The 16,087-nt window shown below is 51.0% G+C and overlaps 6 protein-coding genes across 9 annotated transcripts; 5 read left to right on the top strand and 1 right to left on the bottom strand.

Annotated features, from left to right (window-relative positions):
• Positions 1-866: 866 nt before the first annotated feature.
• FOXG_20998 (uncharacterized protein) lies at positions 867-1,929 on the top strand. The gene has a single exon (XM_018401328.1). The coding sequence runs from the start codon at positions 1,168-1,170 to the stop codon at positions 1,711-1,713; it is 546 nt and encodes a 181-aa protein (XP_018252005.1). The 5' UTR covers positions 867-1,167; the 3' UTR covers positions 1,714-1,929.
• FOXG_20999 (uncharacterized protein) lies at positions 1,023-1,169 on the bottom strand (the record flags this gene model as incomplete). The annotated part of the gene is made up of 1 exon (XM_018401329.1): positions 1,023-1,169. The coding sequence occupies one exon, from the start codon at positions 1,167-1,169 to the stop codon at positions 1,023-1,025; it is 147 nt and encodes a 48-aa protein (XP_018252006.1).
• Positions 1,930-2,483: 554 nt separating the features above from the next.
• Positions 2,484-3,632, top strand: FOXG_21000 (uncharacterized protein). 2 transcript variants are annotated; one of them, XM_018401331.1, is made up of 3 exons: positions 2,503-2,767; positions 2,823-3,517; positions 3,592-3,632. In XM_018401331.1, the coding sequence occupies exons 1-2, from the start codon at positions 2,663-2,665 to the stop codon at positions 3,078-3,080; spliced, it is 363 nt and encodes a 120-aa protein (XP_018252008.1). In that variant the 5' UTR covers positions 2,503-2,662; the 3' UTR covers positions 3,081-3,517; positions 3,592-3,632. The 2 variants fall into 2 exon arrangements, with proteins under 2 accessions (XP_018252007.1, XP_018252008.1); XM_018401330.1 differs by having other exon boundaries at positions 2,484-2,767; positions 2,823-3,632.
• Positions 3,633-4,477: 845 nt separating this feature from the next.
• FOXG_12556 (amidase) lies at positions 4,478-6,223 on the top strand. Its single transcript, XM_018392365.1, has 4 exons — positions 4,478-4,755; positions 4,809-4,910; positions 4,955-5,754; positions 5,804-6,223. Exons 1-4 carry the CDS (start codon positions 4,563-4,565, stop codon positions 5,972-5,974), a joined length of 1,266 nt encoding a protein of 421 aa, XP_018252009.1. The 5' UTR covers positions 4,478-4,562; the 3' UTR covers positions 5,975-6,223.
• A 1,440-nt stretch (positions 6,224-7,663) lies between these two features.
• Positions 7,664-9,126, top strand: FOXG_12557 (uncharacterized protein). The gene has a single exon (XM_018392366.1). The coding sequence runs from the start codon at positions 8,014-8,016 to the stop codon at positions 8,902-8,904; it is 891 nt and encodes a 296-aa protein (XP_018252010.1). The 5' UTR covers positions 7,664-8,013; the 3' UTR covers positions 8,905-9,126.
• Positions 9,127-9,322: 196 nt separating this feature from the next.
• FOXG_12558 (uncharacterized protein) lies at positions 9,323-15,793 on the top strand (the record flags this gene model as incomplete). Of its 3 annotated transcripts, none has more annotated exons than XM_018392367.1 (5): positions 9,323-10,001; positions 10,130-12,790; positions 12,870-13,361; positions 13,418-14,510; positions 14,567-15,793. In XM_018392367.1, exons 2-5 carry the CDS (start codon positions 10,671-10,673, stop codon positions 15,620-15,622), a joined length of 4,761 nt encoding a protein of 1,586 aa, XP_018252011.1. In that variant the 5' UTR covers positions 9,323-10,001; positions 10,130-10,670. The 3 variants fall into 3 exon arrangements, with proteins under 3 accessions (XP_018252011.1, XP_018252013.1, XP_018252012.1); XM_018392369.1 differs by having other exon boundaries at positions 9,323-10,071; positions 14,567-15,622; XM_018392368.1 differs by having other exon boundaries at positions 9,323-12,790; positions 14,567-15,622.
• Positions 15,794-16,087: the final 294 nt, after the last annotated feature.

The following is a 16,087-nucleotide window of genomic DNA, read 5'->3' on the forward strand; positions in this document are numbered from 1 at the left end:
TAAGAGCACAGCGCTATCAACCAACTCATTGTGTATCCCGCATATTTTTACTGCTGAACCCAGTTTCATATCGTACCCCTGCCGCAGGGCTGTTGTGTGCTTGACAGCTGCCAGAGCTTGTCCTATCCCTGTAATCCCCTCTTTCCGCTTCATGGACTTCTATTAATGGCACTGAATTATCTGGCTACATATCAGACATGCCAAGTTCGCCAATACTTCCATGGTCAGCTACTTGCGGTGTGCACACTACATCGATTTTACTGGTTGTTTGTAACTGTATGATTGATGAGGCCGCCAAAGCGGTCTCGATTAAATCATCAAGGCATATACAGTTTGTTCGTCCTTGTAACCGGTGTACATATCAAGATATCCGAGCACTCTCGAGCCACCAGACGAATGTCCTAGTTACAATAGCGTCCATAGAACTGACGATCTGTTGTCCCTTCACTCCTGCTTCTCTCCCGTCTTTCGCGCTGATGCCTGGTATCTAGCTTCCATGTTCTTGGTTAAGGAAATACTGCATAAGCGATGCTTCCACTGTTGGTTTTGCTGCAGACTGGCGCATCCAAAGTATGAGCACCGCGGCTCATCTGAGGGCATGTCTAGTCAGTCTCAAGTTAGCGCGAGCAGGGACGGGATGCAATGCAAACTGGCGTTTCCATAACCTTCCGGGCTCATAGCACCCTTGTTTACCAAAATGACTCCAGGGATTATACAAACCAATTTGGCACGGTCCAGTGCCAAGCTTGACGACGCATGTGGCGCTTCAGGGGTTCATGGTTGTCAATTTAAAGGCCTTACCAGCCACGTTGCAGGCTACCAGTCCCGCCTTTGCAACCCGTTGTAATATATGCAACAAGGATCCAGAGCAAACACGGACCTCAGCTAGCTCAAATAGATCCTCATTATTGGACGTCTCCCGCCACCAGATGCTATTAACGGGGCGCAAACTAGGGCCCGAATTGTGGAGGACTCCGAGGGAAACGGAAGAACCCTTGTTCATGCAAAATCCCAGTCACCACCTAAACTATTGCGTACTTGGCAGCCGCCTCAGGGTACCTCCTCTCGTTACGCTTCTGTGCGCATGACACTGATGTCTTCTCTTTGCGTTTCACATGCTTCTCTCGATGATACTGAAGTTCAAGAGTTTGTACAGCTTCGAAGATCATGATCCATCTCGACACGCCTACAACTTTGCTGGGTCACAAATGCAGCTACAGCTTGATAGTTCTCACTGACTCTAAGGCCAGCCTGCACTTCTGGCCTCAGTTACGCGCTTCCAAGTTGAGGCCGCAGGATCCTGGGACACAGAAGTCTCGTGTGTGTGGACTTTTTGCAAGGTCGACCTTTGTAGATGCGGCCGATGTTGCTGCCCCTGTCCTTCACCCAGAGCTTTTGCTTGCTGTCTCGTTGCGAGCGACCTACGCCAGAGTCAGGCTGTCCGTCACCTTTTCCAACCGCCAATTGGCCACATTGTTACACGTCAATTGTAGCAAGGGATCCTCAACCAGTCATCCATGGAGCGGTGAAGAAACAACAAACGGAGGACTATCAAGAGGGATGAGGCTCTGCTTCGCGGCCAGGCTTCTACTATTTCCTTTTGGCCTCGTCAGTACGCCATGGATGAGAGCACGACACTGTCAAGCGGCTCATCGTGTATCTTGCACATGTTTCAAGTCATGTCTTCAGACTCTTTTCGACATATCCCAATGAAAGCACGCTATGAGAATACTTACAAGAGTCTGTTTCTCGTATATACTACTATCTATATCACGAAAAATGCCAATGCCGGCCGTCAAGGCACGGTGTCAGACTGATGTTTCCTTTGCAGAGCCGCATTTTTTGTATGGCACGCCACGATCCTGAACTCTCGCTATGTGCTTCACGTATGTGCTGGCAGGCCTGTGTCAGGCCTCAAAGTTTACCGACTGTCTGACTTCAGCAGTACAGGGATCCAGGACTATCCTGAAATTTGTTGCTTTTCGTCCCCCCGGCCTTGTAGTCTCTAGAACGGAGCTTAGATCTCAATGATTTTTGCCATTATACCCACTTTACGAATTGGTTGTCACGTCACACTTCAAGGGTTAGCACACTTCGCTGTTAAACATGCCGCTGAAACCCCAGGATCCACTACAGAATAATCACTCCGAGCCTATCGGATCGCCACCCTATCGGTAGTGTATTATAAGGGTTGAAAGGTGGCTCGGCCTGGACCTGGATCGCTCTGCACAGACGCTCGTTATTGATACATCTCCTGCCTTGACTGACAGGCCGTTGACTCACAGGTGGACATGCGCAGTGGCGCCTGATCCAGAGCGCTAAATTCTGCCTCCAAATTCTTCAATGCTCCTGGTTGAGGCGGATGGACTCTGTTCCGCGCGACATCCTTGTCAATGACCTATCATTTGCAACCACACAGTGACACTACCATACCGGATCACGTTCCTAACGTCGCTTCCAGTTGCAGTGTCATCTGGGGGTGCGAATCTGCGTTTTATATTTCACCCTTCGTAGCAACGTCATCCTTTACCTGTAGCCATCCAATATATAAAGGCACCGATGTTCCACTTCAAGTCGGTACGCATGCTCACATTTAAGCAGCAACTCTTTAAATCAATCTAGTTTCTACATTATTCTGTAACGAGATTCCGCTGTGCAGAAAATGAGCGATAAAGACCAAAAAAAGTCTAAAGAAGAACTTGAGAAACAGTTCGCTCAAGAAGTCGAAAATGCTGAAAGCAAGGGGATGACAGTCGGATTCGCCTGTGTAAGACACACTCCAACCTCTTTGCCTACCAAGCCCATGTGCTAACTAGAACAAGTCCAAACACAAACACTTCTATTACAATGAGATAATTCATACTTCCATTTATCAACGTACCTGTCATATAATGAGATGTAAGGAGAAGTGTCCTGGACATTTAACTTTCATACCTGTTGTATTGGGACGTGCAAATGGCTTTGAAGGCGGTTATGGCATCAAGGCAGTGGAAACGAGAAATAAATCTGGTGAGTTTGTCGAAGGGGAAGGAGGTGAATGGGAAGAATACTTGAAGGAGGTATACTCTAAGGCTAGATAGCTGGTTTGACGGGGAAGGTGGACGAGTACATGCCCTACCGCACATTTGAAGGAAATTGTGGATAGGTTTAAGTGGTTTATTGGCAGAACTCGATTCTACAATAACGACGTTGATATCACGTATGTCTTGTCGTGTGCCCCTCATAGTTGTTTCTTAGTAGCCAGCACATCCGATAATGCCGTCTGGCAACCCAATCCTTTCCAACTGACGCCTCATCCAGGGCTTCGATGGTGGCTTTCCATCTTAGACCTAGACGCCATAGATAAAGTCAGCGAGACCAACATGCGACTCATTGTGACATATGTCTTCAACGTATGATTTGAAGGAGGTAAAGGTGTTGGTGTTAGCAACGACATTTCGGATATGGCATCAGTCACCTTTAAGGAGCCATCTATTTCTTTACATGGGCTATTACCCAAATCATGTAACGATCTACGGTGAATACATGCTCATTCCGGATCTACAGTAGTAACAAGACCTCGTTCGCTGACAACTCCATAACTCCATACAGACTTGTTTCAATCTGACTCCACGAATATCATTTACGGACCATCATCGCCTGTGAGACAAGCGCAAACTTTCGTTTGACATGTGCAACATTGCCACTCAGTTCCCTTTCATTCAACTCTTCGAGCCCTTGAAGGTATCGAGTACGGATTCAGGTCATCAAGGTGTAGCTTTCACGACGGCTATTTACAGGCGTATTACTTGGGGGCCGATATTGCTTGGGACTGGTGCTATGGCTTTCAATGATCTCTTCAGTCTGCCTGTAGCTTGTCTTGACATTTCCTTCCTGACAATCGTGCTGATTGAGCCTGCTGTAGACCGGAGGTCGAGTTTCGTTGACTCATAGGTTTGTTCTGTGACCGACATGTCGGAGTCCGCCGTCGAGTTTCAGGCCTGCTACGTTGGCCTCTCTCGATGTAAGATCGTCCAACCGCGTTCTTATCTGGCAAAGAACTCAAGTCGCTGATGTCATCTTGAGTACCGACAATGTGCCGAGTTCCAGTCCTCCAAGCACTTTATCTTCAGATAATTGACGGTTCCATGAGAGCTCCCTCTGATGAAAGCGCCCTGTCCACGATATTTTGGCTGTGCGTGTTCCCCTCTACTGGTCTTGCCTCCTCCTTGGGTGTTGGATAGATGCGGTACTCCGTCTGCGAGCACGATGACCTTGTCCCTTCATATTGGTAGGGGTTATGTTCACGAAGCCCTTCGATTGATCCTTTCATCCTGCTGTGCAATTGATGTCGCTTTGCCATTGAGTCTCGTAGGCGTGAGCCCAGGGTGTCGAACAGGTGACTTTCGGGTTATGTTTTTTGAAGGCGTGTACAACAGGATTCACACTCTCGCCCGACAACAGGTCGGAGTGATGGATTTGGTTCGGTCGCCCGTCCGAGAAAGATCCCTTCTCGAAAAGACCGGATCGATCCATGGAGACTCACGGCTTCTGAAGCTCTTGGGAAAATCCAGGCGGATGAGATGTCAGTCCAAGAGTATGCTGAGTCTTTACTTGAGAGGATCAAGGCACGCGATGAAGACGTCAAAGCTTGGGCATACCTGGACAAGAAGAGGGTCCTGCAGGAAGCAAGACGTCTAGATAAGATCCCCAAGAAAAAGAGAGGACCTCTTCATGGACTTCCAATCGCTGTGAAGGATGTCATTTACACGAAAGGTAAGTTGACCAGGCTATATCCGACACTAAGATGGGGGCTTATTATTGTATAGACATGCCTACTCAGTTCAACTCGCCACTATACGATGGGCATTTTCCCGCGACAGATGCCGCTTCTGTACGAATTCTTCGTCATGCTGGTGCCCTTATCTTCGGTATGTTCTATATACGTCTTGCACACTTGCATCTAACAAGCTAGGTAAAACAACTACCACCGAGTTCGCTGCTATCCATGTCGGCCCCAAGACCCACAATCCTCATGACCCTCTACGCACTCCGGGCGGATCATCCAGCGGCTCCGGAGCCGCTGTTGCCGATTTCCAAGCCCCCGTGGCCCTTGGGACACAGACAGGCGGATCCATGATTCGTCCTGCATCATTCAATGGGATTTATGGGTTCAAACCAACCTGGAACTCCGTCTCTCGCGAGGGTCAGAAAATATACGCTCTGATGTACGACACTCTTGGATGGTATGGACGATGTGTCGAAGATCTGGTCCTTCTGGCCGACGTCTTTGCTCTTCAAGATGACGAAGACGAGGATCGTTCTTTCCAAGGCATCGTAGGGGCACGTTTCGCAATCTGTAAGACGAGCATCTGGCCCATGGCTGGTCCTGGAACCCAAGATGCTCTCGCCCGCGCTGCAGATCTTCTTAGATCCCATGGCGCAGAAGTACATGAGCTTGAGCTTCCTTCGGCATTCGATGATGTGCCAGAGTGGTATCGTATTGGGCTTCACACCGAGGGCCGTACCTCTTTCCTACCAGAGTATAGAGTTGGAAAAGACCAAATCGGCCAAGTCTTGATTGAGCACGTCGAGAACTCCGACAATTTCACTCGCAAGACGCAACTGATGGCTAGCGACAAATTGGCTGCCATGAGGCCTGTCTTCGACTTTATTGCCTCGCAGTATGCAGCAATCATCACGCCGAGTGTACCAGATGAGGCCCCCGTTGGTCTGGAGAGTACAGGAAGCCATGTTTTTTGCGCGATGTGGAGCGTAAGTGACAAACTGTGTACGAATCTTACAATGACTAACGATCGTGTAGGGCCTTCATGTCCCAGTCCTGAATGTGCCAGGCTTCAAGGGTGACCACGGCATGCCCATCGGCCTCTCCCTCGTCGCACCACGATATCGCGACCGTCACCTCTTGGAGGTCGGTAAAGCGGTCGGTGAAATCTTCGAAGCCGAAGGCGGTTGGGAGACGAAGATCGAGTAACGGAAGGAGACGGCGACAGGTTCAAGAATGGAAGCAAAAGAGACGCAAATATGTTTGCTCACTAAGGGATGTAATGCATGTATTATTGCCACACTTCTTCACTTGACGCTCGAGACCTAGTGGGTACAGTAACCTGTAGAACAAGCCAAAGAGTCCCCAAGTCTCTGGAGACAACTCATTGAAAACACACGTAGAAGAACATTTCTGTTCAAAGACTGGCAAAGCAGCAAGTATCAAGCTAGATGTATGTATGTATGTATGTATGTATGTATGTGTATTTTTCGTCTGGGTGGCTGTAACGAAGCCAAATCTCCTACTGGAGCAAAAGACGTGCTGAGCTAGCTAGGTACAGGATACCCCGCTTCCTTCACCATCCAGCATACCAATGGCACAAAAGGTGCTGTATTTCTCAAGCCCGTCACCCGTCAGCGGGTTCGAGGGCAATCTATTGTCGAACTTTTTCCACCGACCAGAATTCTCTCGCGCATCACTACATCTGCTGACGCAGTCCACAATCTCCAGTAACCAAGTTGTAGCTCGTAGTCGACTGTCGCGGCGGCAGGGAAAAACCTCGGGAAGGGATCAGAGGCCGACGGTGCGGCTTGCCTTTAAAGGAGAAAAACCCATCGCAATCGGCGTCGTTGATCGGAAGGATGTCGCTACGAATGCCCGGGGCATCGCCCTCCGATATCTAAGGCGTTCTGGTTCTGAGGTGCCGCCATTAGATCCGACAAAGGTGTTGTCAGAGAAGGCGAACTCTCCAAAATTCCTTCTCTGAAAACTGCTGTTAGGGAGCCGATAGCGTCCCCGCAGTTTTTGTGTGGTCGCGTGGCCTGCAGAAAATCCCGCTCCTAGCACCGCACTAACAGTGCGTGCCAAGAAAGAATTTTTACAGGAGAGAGTTGAGTATCAAGCTAGAGGGGTGATGGTGAGCGGCTGTAGGGTAGTTCCGACAAATGTGGAGCAAGCGTTATGGTAGCGGGGCCTGACAGTCTCGGTACACCTGGGCCATAGTTTAGCAATGCCTGGGGGTGGAAGACGCTGGCGCGAGTCCAAGTTTGGAAGGAAGCTTTTGCGCGACCTTGTGCTTGTAAACCCTTTATTCTCTACTTCTGCAAGGGTCACATTGCTGTAAGGATGATATGGGGGCGACACAGGCGATGAGGGGCTGATGTGAAATGACGCGGGCGGGGTCTTGATTTTGGGGTAAGTGATCCATCGCCTTCCCCCACTTCGCGTATTCTGAACGCGCTTTACCACGGATGCATTCCACATCAGACGCGTAGCACGAGGTGGCTCAAATGACTGCGCACGTTTCGCGTCGGCACCGGCATCTCCGTCAGAAACGGTGCGGCCGGTACCGTGGTACATTCGTCACACCAGTCCTTGTTATCTCTGAAGCTAGTCATTGCATTGAGTACACGAGAAGCGCTGGCTAACAGGAAAGACCCGAATCGGATTTTTCTAGATGTCCTTGACAGGGGCCAGGCCATTGTGTCCTATTTCCATTGCACGACAATGCAACATCATGAAGTCATAAAGGCGATCGAAATGAAACAAAGATGATAGCAAGCATCCTGATGAAATCAGTTCATACGAATAGCGGAACAGTATAATTGAGATTGGGCGCCTGTCATCCGTCGAGGGCGGAAATACTGGGGCATTGTAGACGGTGACCTGTCCAGCCTAGCCTAGTTAGGACTAGCCCTTCATCGTGCCTTTGTTGCTGGTTGGGTCAATGGTATCTTGTGTTTTTGGTGTCGCAGCATTCAAACCTGCGGCCTTGGGAAATAGCCTCGAATTTGTCTGTGACGTTGAACACTGCCCCGCCGCTTTCTTCGTCACCGGCTAGCTGTTGGGCCAAGAATTCGTCGTCAAGGCGAACGAGCCTATGCCACAACTCCAGTGAGCTTTTGCGGTCACAAGCAGCTGCAATGTGGCTGGGAATTCGGGGTTTCCAGGAGTACACCAGCAGGGATACCGGAGAACCAACCCCTTAATTGAATATATTTATGGGCTAGGGGCTCTAAGTTGTGGAAATGACTGAAACTCCGCTTCAAGTTGTCCAACATCCCCACGCTCCACGATCACTTTTCCCTTCTTTCGAATTACTCTTGTATCTCACAGGCTGCAATATCTCGGGAAAGCTCGTTGTGCCTTTCGATTTGATGCTTTACTTCCTTCGCCGTTCAATTCCAAGCGGCCTCAGTGTAGTCCACACGGCCTTCACATTCATGCCAAAATATTCGACATCGGAACTTTACAGCATGCCTGGCTACCAATTTTCTGATCGCACGTGCTTGTATCAACAGCAGAGATGCACACGCTCCCGTGGACTTCCTCGACGACGGAGACATACACAAGCCTTTGCACCTCGCAGAGATATGGTCTTCAAATTGCGCCGCATCCGGCCCACGATTCTAAACTTTCGCATATTTCTTGGCAAAAAGGGTGACGATATTCGGCGATCGTTAAGAGCCGGCGAGAAATGCATTTGGAAATCCAAACGCCTTCCCACTAAAGAGTTTGAAGAACACTGGCAGCCAGATCGAGTGTTTCAAAATCTGTTTACCGGGTATGACAGTCTCATACTTCAGTTGTTACGCAGCGGCATTACCGCCTTCTGTCAAATTTTTGAAGCTATCGGGATTTACTTTGACGATCAGTGGGATGTTTTTGACAACTTGTCCTTGGATATCGATAATTTGCCAGAGGACGAGAGAGTCAAGATTCAAACCCCAGACGTAAAAAGATGGCAGACGGAATGGAAGCGCATGACCACGAATTATGCTCTACTCGACGGCGACCAAAACTACGATTATGACATCATCCTAGCGCGTAGGACCAAGAGGCGATGGGCTTGGAACCGAGTATCGTCGCGAGAGGATCCCCAGAACACTCTTGCAAGAAGCTTTTACAGTCATTTCTAAACGCCGCCTTTCACCAAGCCAGATCAGCGCCGAGGATTCGTGACCATAGCTGATCCGTTGTAGTCAGTACTGACCTGACGTGATCACCACCGATCTCACAACGACCTCACTGATTACTACCAAGCACCTTCAGTATATAGATCACATTCATTTGCACTTCCATAGGTACTAGCTCACCAGCTATCAATAAAACTTCTTTACATTGATTAAGCCTAACACGCATTGAATCTACCATCAAGAGACGTGACACTTCGACAGCGCGCAGCATCACGCCCTACGCAATCTGCAAACAATAAACCTAGCACGGCTTAGTTTATCCATAATTGGGAACCACCGTCACAATTAGTTGTTACATATATTAAACTTTAAATTTTATTTAAAGTTATTGTTTTTATTAATTTTTTTTTTTCCTACGGCCGCAGACCCCACTTTCATCTCAAGATTGCGGCCTCAGGCGCACCAAGTTCCCTCAACACCTTCCCAGAAGAATAATTCACCTAACCTACCAGACGCCCGAAACCAACACATAATAGGACGAACCTTCCCCAAGGACCCCAACCGACCGCTATTTTCACCTCGCATGTGACCATTGGGCTCCGATCACTTACAGGCGTTTTGCCTTGCACGCATCCTTGATACTTCCTGCTTCCTCTATCGCCCAATCAATCTAAATTATCGCGACCACTCGAAAGTGATGTACATTTTTGTGCGTGAGCTTGCCCCTGACCTATCCATCACTACACCTTCTTTTTCCATCGCCGAGGAAGCCTCTCTTTGTTTATAGCGGCCGAGAAAGCTTCGGGGCCGGACATAGGCACTTTACTTTAGGCACTTTTAGGCAAGGGGACAACTCACCGCAGCATGAGGCTGACAGGTCGTATTGTGGAACCCACGGCAAGAAAGAAGACTGTGTGACACCGATGACACGGCGAAGACTCGCCTCGTACGACCAGGCCCTGCACAAGCCTTCCACCTGCGCGAATTATTCAATCTCTCGGTGTATGTTTGGCCAGGCAGTGCCCCAAAAAAGGAAAACAGAGTACAAGGTACCAGGCATCGGTTGCTTCCCTGTCTCTGTAGGAGTGACCGTATACCTCGTGAGTTATCTCTGATCCTTCAAATGGCACACGAACACACTTTACGTCGCGGTCCGCCTGCCTTCTAACTGTACAGTCTGGTTCCTTTTGGCCAGTGTATGTCAGTGCTGATTGGCAGTTACTTGTAGGCGGGCTACTTGCACGAGCAAATATTGGCGATTCTTTGGGACTTTGGCCGTTGTGATTTCAAGTGATTCGATGAATTGAAACACGCTCTGCCGAATCTGCCTGACAGCACTCGGACTTTGCCCCCAGGCCCCCAGTCTTCGGGCTTGCCATGCTGTCAAAGGGGGTTGAAAAAAGGGTGGAGAAGAAGGGGATGGGGGTAGGGGGTGTGCCTGTGTTGCTGGGTGCTGCAAAGAAGGCATCCAGAAGGCAACCAAAACATAATACAACCGTTATATTCGGCGCCGTAAAGTATCGCCTATTTGGCATACTTTGTAGGCTGCACTTCAGGGAGGTGACCACCTGAACGCCGATTTTCCAACCTTTCATTTTATTTATAAACCTTTGCCCTCGTCCTCGTGCACTCCCTCTTTCTTGCTCGGATTTTCGCACCTCTCGCGACAAGTCTCACTATTCACAAACCGAGATTCCTCCTTTGAATTTATATCAGCTACAACAGCTCTGCCGCTCTTCTGGCAGACTCCTTTTATTCGAGACTCCATCATGGGTGGTGGTCCAGATAAGTCCGAGGTCCCGTCGCGGGTCGAGCCTTCCGGCGCATCAGAAGATGCTCCTGACGAGTACGTCAAGACTGATACCGACTCCGTATCTCAAGACACTTCGGAGGTGCTGGCTGTGACAGAGCTCGATGGTGCATCATCGCAGTCTCCCCGGCCCGACAAGGGTGACGCCGTTGGTATTGAGAGCCACGAGAACACCAAAGTGGACGACAGCGATGACAATATAGCAACTGTCACTGGCGAGAGACGAGATTCTGCCAATGCCGTCGCCACGGAGGTCGAGGTCGTCAAGACCGACAATCAAGACGCACTGCATGACCCTGAAAAGATGATCAGGCAGCATGAAACGTGTCCAATTACCAACGATCAACTGGTGGCCGAAGTGAAGGGTATCTATGACGCCTTGGCGACGGTAGAAAAGGAATGCATAGAAGCCGACGATGGCCAGATGCCCTGGACAGACGGTCCGCTCCACATCCCCGACTACCTATTGACGATCCCAGAGGCCAAATTGATACTGCTTCAAAAGGGCAATATGAACCCAGCTGAAACTGTTCGTCTTTGGTACGTCAAGGCTCAGAAGGACGCCACAAAGGGAGATAAGAAGCCTTGGACTCTCGAATCAGCCAAGGACTTGCCCGTGTCTGAAAAGACAGCTCCGCACGTTGGCGACCCCGAGGACTATCTGCATGGATTCCAGGTGGCTTTGGAGTTGCGTGCCAAGAAACTTGGATGGCCTGAGTATAATAAGCTGGCCGCCGTCAATGTGTCCGAAATAGGCGAAGAGGCTCACAAGAAGGTGATAGCCGGGAAACACTACCTCGACATTGGATACGACTTGGTAGACCAGTTATTGCGCGATCTCGAGACCGCCAAAAGCAGAACAAAAGAGCCTGCTCTGGGCCTCTGGGCCCTTTGGCGATGCATCCACGCGGGCCGACATCGCCTCTGGAACATGGTTCAACGCTTTTACTTATGCGACCTCCTTCTCTGCCTCCACTTTCGCTCCAGCCTCCTTCCCTCTTGCAGCACGCAGCAGACGGCTCTCAAGGAGACGTCTCCTGAGGGGGTGAAGGCAGCTCCCGAGGAGGAGGCTTCTGAGAAGGTTGCTCCCGAGGCGATAGCTGCTCAGGAAGCAGAGGTTACCTCCAAGGTTACCGAAGAGACTTTTAAACAGATAGCTCTCACAGAGGCAGACATCGCTTCCGAAAAGGCAGTCGTCGCTTCTAAGGAGGTCGCACCCGAGATGACTCACGAGGAGGTGGACACAGAGAAGAATTTTGTGAAGATAATTCCCGAAGAGGCAGAGACTGCTCTCGAGAATGTCGATCCCGAGAAAAAATGTCTCAAGGGGTCAGATGCGGACGTAAATGCTGCTCCCGAGAAGGCCGCCACCATCCAGCAGCTTTCAGACCATGACGCCAACCTATCCGCCCAAGAGCCGCAGCCCTCTCCTGTGAAGGCTGAAGCGGATGTAGATACGGCTCTCGAGGCCGACGCCACCCAACAGAATTCAGCCCAGGACGCCAGTCCATCCACCCCGGAGCCCCAGACCTGCGCTGAAGAGGCCGACTTTGCGCCCGAGAATGTAGGCAAAGACACGGGGGATACAGCAGTCGACGCTGTTGCCCTCGACGAGAAGACAAAGTCTGAGTCTGAGAAGACGCCCGCGACTGAATTGCCAATCTATGTTGATAAGAGGCCGCTGAGTGATCAGAGCCGGTATAAAAAGGTTGGCATGGAATACTGGGTGCTGATCTCCGGTCGATGGATCCGTAGTCTCAGAATTGAGCAGTATGCAGCTCTCATTGCGCTGCACCGCACAAACTTACACGAACATTACGACTTTTTGTTGGCCTCGCAGCACCCCTCGGCATCGCCAGCGCTCCGTGGGCTCGCAGCAAAGTATAACATGCCGGCAAGAATGTGGAAGCACGGAATACATTCCTTTCTCGAGGTCCTTCGCACACGACTTCCCGAATCTCAGGATATAATGGAGCAGTTCATCATACTGGCGTATGGTATAATATCTTTGATGAGCGAGACCGTCCCGAGCTTCCGTCTCACCTGGGTCGAATGCAAAGGAGATTTAGCACGATACGGGTAAGTAGAAGCGCCACCCCTGCTGCGTCCACTATACGATGGACAGGTGTGCCAACAGAGACTGATAATTGCTGCTTAGAATGGCCGTTGAAGAGAGGGACATGAACGTGAGGGAGTGCTGGAGGAACACTGCACGAGAAGAGTACACTCAGGCCCGGAACGATGATCCCACGGTCGGCCGCCTCTACCATCACCTGGCCATCTTGGTCCAGCCCCGTTTCTCCTCGCCTGACGCAAGTTTCGACGCTGATGTGTCCAGGTTTCTCTACTACATCAAGTCTCTCGTCGTCAAAACCCCGTTTTACGCCGCGCGGGAGTCCTTGCTGACCGTTATCAACCCGATTTTTGGCCGGAATAAGGAGGCAGCTGAGAAGCCGGCCAGCATCCCCCAGACCGACCAGGACCACTTCCTTACCGCTGTTGCCCACCTGATTCTTGCTTCTCTGGAGCCTGAGACCCTCAAGGCAAACGGCTATGAGGAGAGCAGGAATAATCATCTCCAGACTGTCTATACAGCACTGGAGAAAATAAAGGTCGGTGGACCTGCCAAGACATCTAGAATTTGTCCAAGGTATGTGCTGGCCCCACGGAATCGCGTTACATTTGTCTCTAACTGACCACTTGCAGCGCCCAACTCGGCCTCTTGCTCTGCCTGTTGCTGCTTGGAATTCCTCTTGCTGATAACAGATGGAGCCCGATGATGGCGAAATTTGCCCCCGACCTTGTGACGGACGAGGACCGCTCCGATTCTGACGCCATGGCCAACGCGAGGGATATCCATGATGCAACGATCGAACTGATCAACACCATGGTCCCGTATCTCTTGGAGGACGCAGATACGCGTGGCTTAGGGGTGTGGAGATTCATCCTGGTGATCCTGATGTTCATGCGCTCCTTAAAGACGCGGCCCGCCCTGAGGGAATGGTTCGGTCCGGCTTTCCACGCAGAGGCTCTCACGCCTTACTTCAACCTGATTCTGCGCCAGGACGAGAGTCAAAGTGCCTCTGCCTTGGAGAGCGCTTCTCAGTCCGAACTCATTACAGATTTCTCGCCGCTCAACGAGAGAGAGAGGCTCGGCAAGTATGCATTCAGTACCAAAGACAACATCGAGACATACCTTCGCGAAACAGAGGAGCAACGAAAGGCAGAACGCGCCAAGAGTACGGCCACGATGGGAGTGATTACGGCGGAAGAGGCCACAGCTCAAGATGCCACGGCCACTCCGGAAGCCGGTACAGTCACCACGGACGACAATAGCGTCATCACGGGAATCGCCACGGTCACCACGGAAGGGAGTCAGACTGCAGCGGAAGAGTCCATGGCCACGACAGAGGAGACTACAGCCAGTGACACGACGCACAAGAAGGACGGGGGCACCAAGGCACCGGGCTCGCGGAGGATGTACGCCAATTTCCTGCGGGAGCATGATCTGGTTACGGGCTTATTCTTCGCCAACGAGGCTGAATCTAGGCCTTGTGACAAGTCTCTACAGAAGCCTACCAAAGACGCCGTGCAGACCGCAGAGGTTCCAGCCGTGGAACAAGCACAGGAGACGACTCTGACGGATGCCAAGACGGATAGCGAAGCAAAGGATGGTGTTCTAACAGATTCCGCGTCAGGGAATGAAGCGGAGTATCACATTCTGACGAAATCTGTTGCTGATGAAGCCCAGGAAGAGCAGCAGGCAAAGAGAGAAGCCGTGGAGGCACCATCGGCAGAAGTAGAGATGAAGGAGAGCGAAAACAAAAATGCGCGAAAGCAAGACAGCGAAAACAGACGAAGGAGAAAGATGCTGAGAAGACGCAACTGGAAGACGAGCAGAAGGCGGGAGAAGCCGAGGAGGCACGACTGGCCCAAGAAGTCGGAGAGGAGGAAGTACGGAGGCAGGAAGGACTTCGTCGTGATCCCCCCCTCTTCCCCAAAGGCTGGCTCAAGCAGTCGAAATACAGCTTCGACGAGATACAGGCTTTCGACTATGTCGAGAGCCTCGAGATGTGGAATGATCGGCAAGTCCAGATCTTGCGTCTGGCTACTCAGCTAAGCGGCGACTTCTTCGACCTCAAAACCGACGAAGAAAGACGCCCTTGGTTCAGTGTGCCCGGGGCCTCATCGGTGCCGAAGCTTGGGCCAAGCAAGATGATGCCGGAAATCATCGAGCGCGACAGCGGCTTTAGAGTCGTCTTTGTTGATCCTTCTTTCCACGCTGTCGAACTCAAGGAGGAGGAGGGGAGATTGGCCAGGACAGAGGAAATGCGGAAAGAGAAGGAGAGACAGAATGAGGAGAAGAACGCTGAGGCTGCTCCAGGCGCGGCTACAGTTGTCGACGAGAAGACTGAGGGCAACGCAGAGGAGGAGGCTCACGATTTTCGGTGCCCCTGTGGCGTTGACGTGGTCGATCGGTCTCTCGAATTGCGCAGGTTGCTGTCCAATGGAGGCAATCGACTGGCTCGCTTCGAGAATCTTGGTAGCTGCACTGACCCGACCGGCGCACTCAGCATAATAGCAGAGAAGGGCGATGAAGATGACGCGACTTTGGCTTTCGATCTGGAGCTGAGGAAGACCACCCGTACTGTGAAGACCATCACGGCTGTTGAGGAACTATCGAGCACTGATGATGCCGAGCCTACCGAGTCCGAGGCGTGGACGACACTTCCAGTGCAAGGCGTGAAGGATCTGCAACATACGAAGGGCAGCGACGCAGGTCCGGACGCAGAGGCAGACGCGGACGAGGACGGATGGTCACATGTCAGCTTCAACTGTCTCGTAGACGACGAGCCGGATCCAACAGTTCAATCGGACAGTGTCGAGGCAAATTCAATGGTCTCGCGCTGATTCTTCTGGTAATGGACAGTCCTAGGTTGATGCGAGGGGATATGCCAGGAGGGCATGCATTCAAACACTGGGCGGCGAAGACGAGCGCGGGATCTGTATTCTTAGCGAAAGTTCTCTATGACGATTGTGTGGTAAATTGAGGAACACGCTGGCAAAGACCCTGCTTGGCCATGCGATACTGCTCGTGTAGCTTTGTCCGCCATCTTGTTGCTAGCCTATCTTTCAGAACCATTGGAGCATAAAGTAGAAGTCAAGCGTCGAAAGTGGACTGCACAACCGAAGTAACATGCGCTATTCCATCATATGTCAAACGATACTTGTTGATAGAACGCCGAGGATAGAGTAAACCAACCAATGCCATTTCTATTAGCCCATTTAGCCCCTTGAGTATATCTCCCGGCATCGCTATGGATCCTCAGTTTGACGTAATGCCTGCAGTCAGCTAACGCATGTCTCTCGTTTGGC

This window comes from Fusarium oxysporum, chromosome 3 (genome assembly GCF_000149955.1).
Source record: "Fusarium oxysporum f. sp. lycopersici 4287 chromosome 3, whole genome shotgun sequence".
In the NCBI taxonomy this organism is placed as follows: domain Eukaryota; kingdom Fungi; phylum Ascomycota; class Sordariomycetes; order Hypocreales; family Nectriaceae; genus Fusarium; species Fusarium oxysporum.

Bases quoted from the DNA above. Each gene is read 5' to 3' on its own strand.
- FOXG_20998 (XM_018401328.1), top strand. From the start codon at position 1,168: ATGATCCATCTCGACACGCCTACAACTTTGCTGGGTCACAAATGCAGC.
- FOXG_21000 (XM_018401330.1), top strand. From the start codon at position 2,663: ATGAGCGATAAAGACCAAAAAAAGTCTAAAGAAGAACTTGAGAAACAG. The intron at 2,768-2,822 runs GTAAGACACACT...AACTAGAACAAG, and splicing joins TGACAGTCGGATTCGCCTGT to TCCAAACACAAACACTTCTA.
- FOXG_12556 (XM_018392365.1), top strand. From the start codon at position 4,563: ATGTCAGTCCAAGAGTATGCTGAGTCTTTACTTGAGAGGATCAAGGCA. The intron at 4,911-4,954 runs GTATGTTCTATA...CTAACAAGCTAG, and splicing joins TGCTGGTGCCCTTATCTTCG to GTAAAACAACTACCACCGAG. The intron at 5,755-5,803 runs GTAAGTGACAAA...ACGATCGTGTAG, and splicing joins TTTTTTGCGCGATGTGGAGC to GGCCTTCATGTCCCAGTCCT.
- FOXG_12557 (XM_018392366.1), top strand. From the start codon at position 8,014: ATGACTGAAACTCCGCTTCAAGTTGTCCAACATCCCCACGCTCCACGA.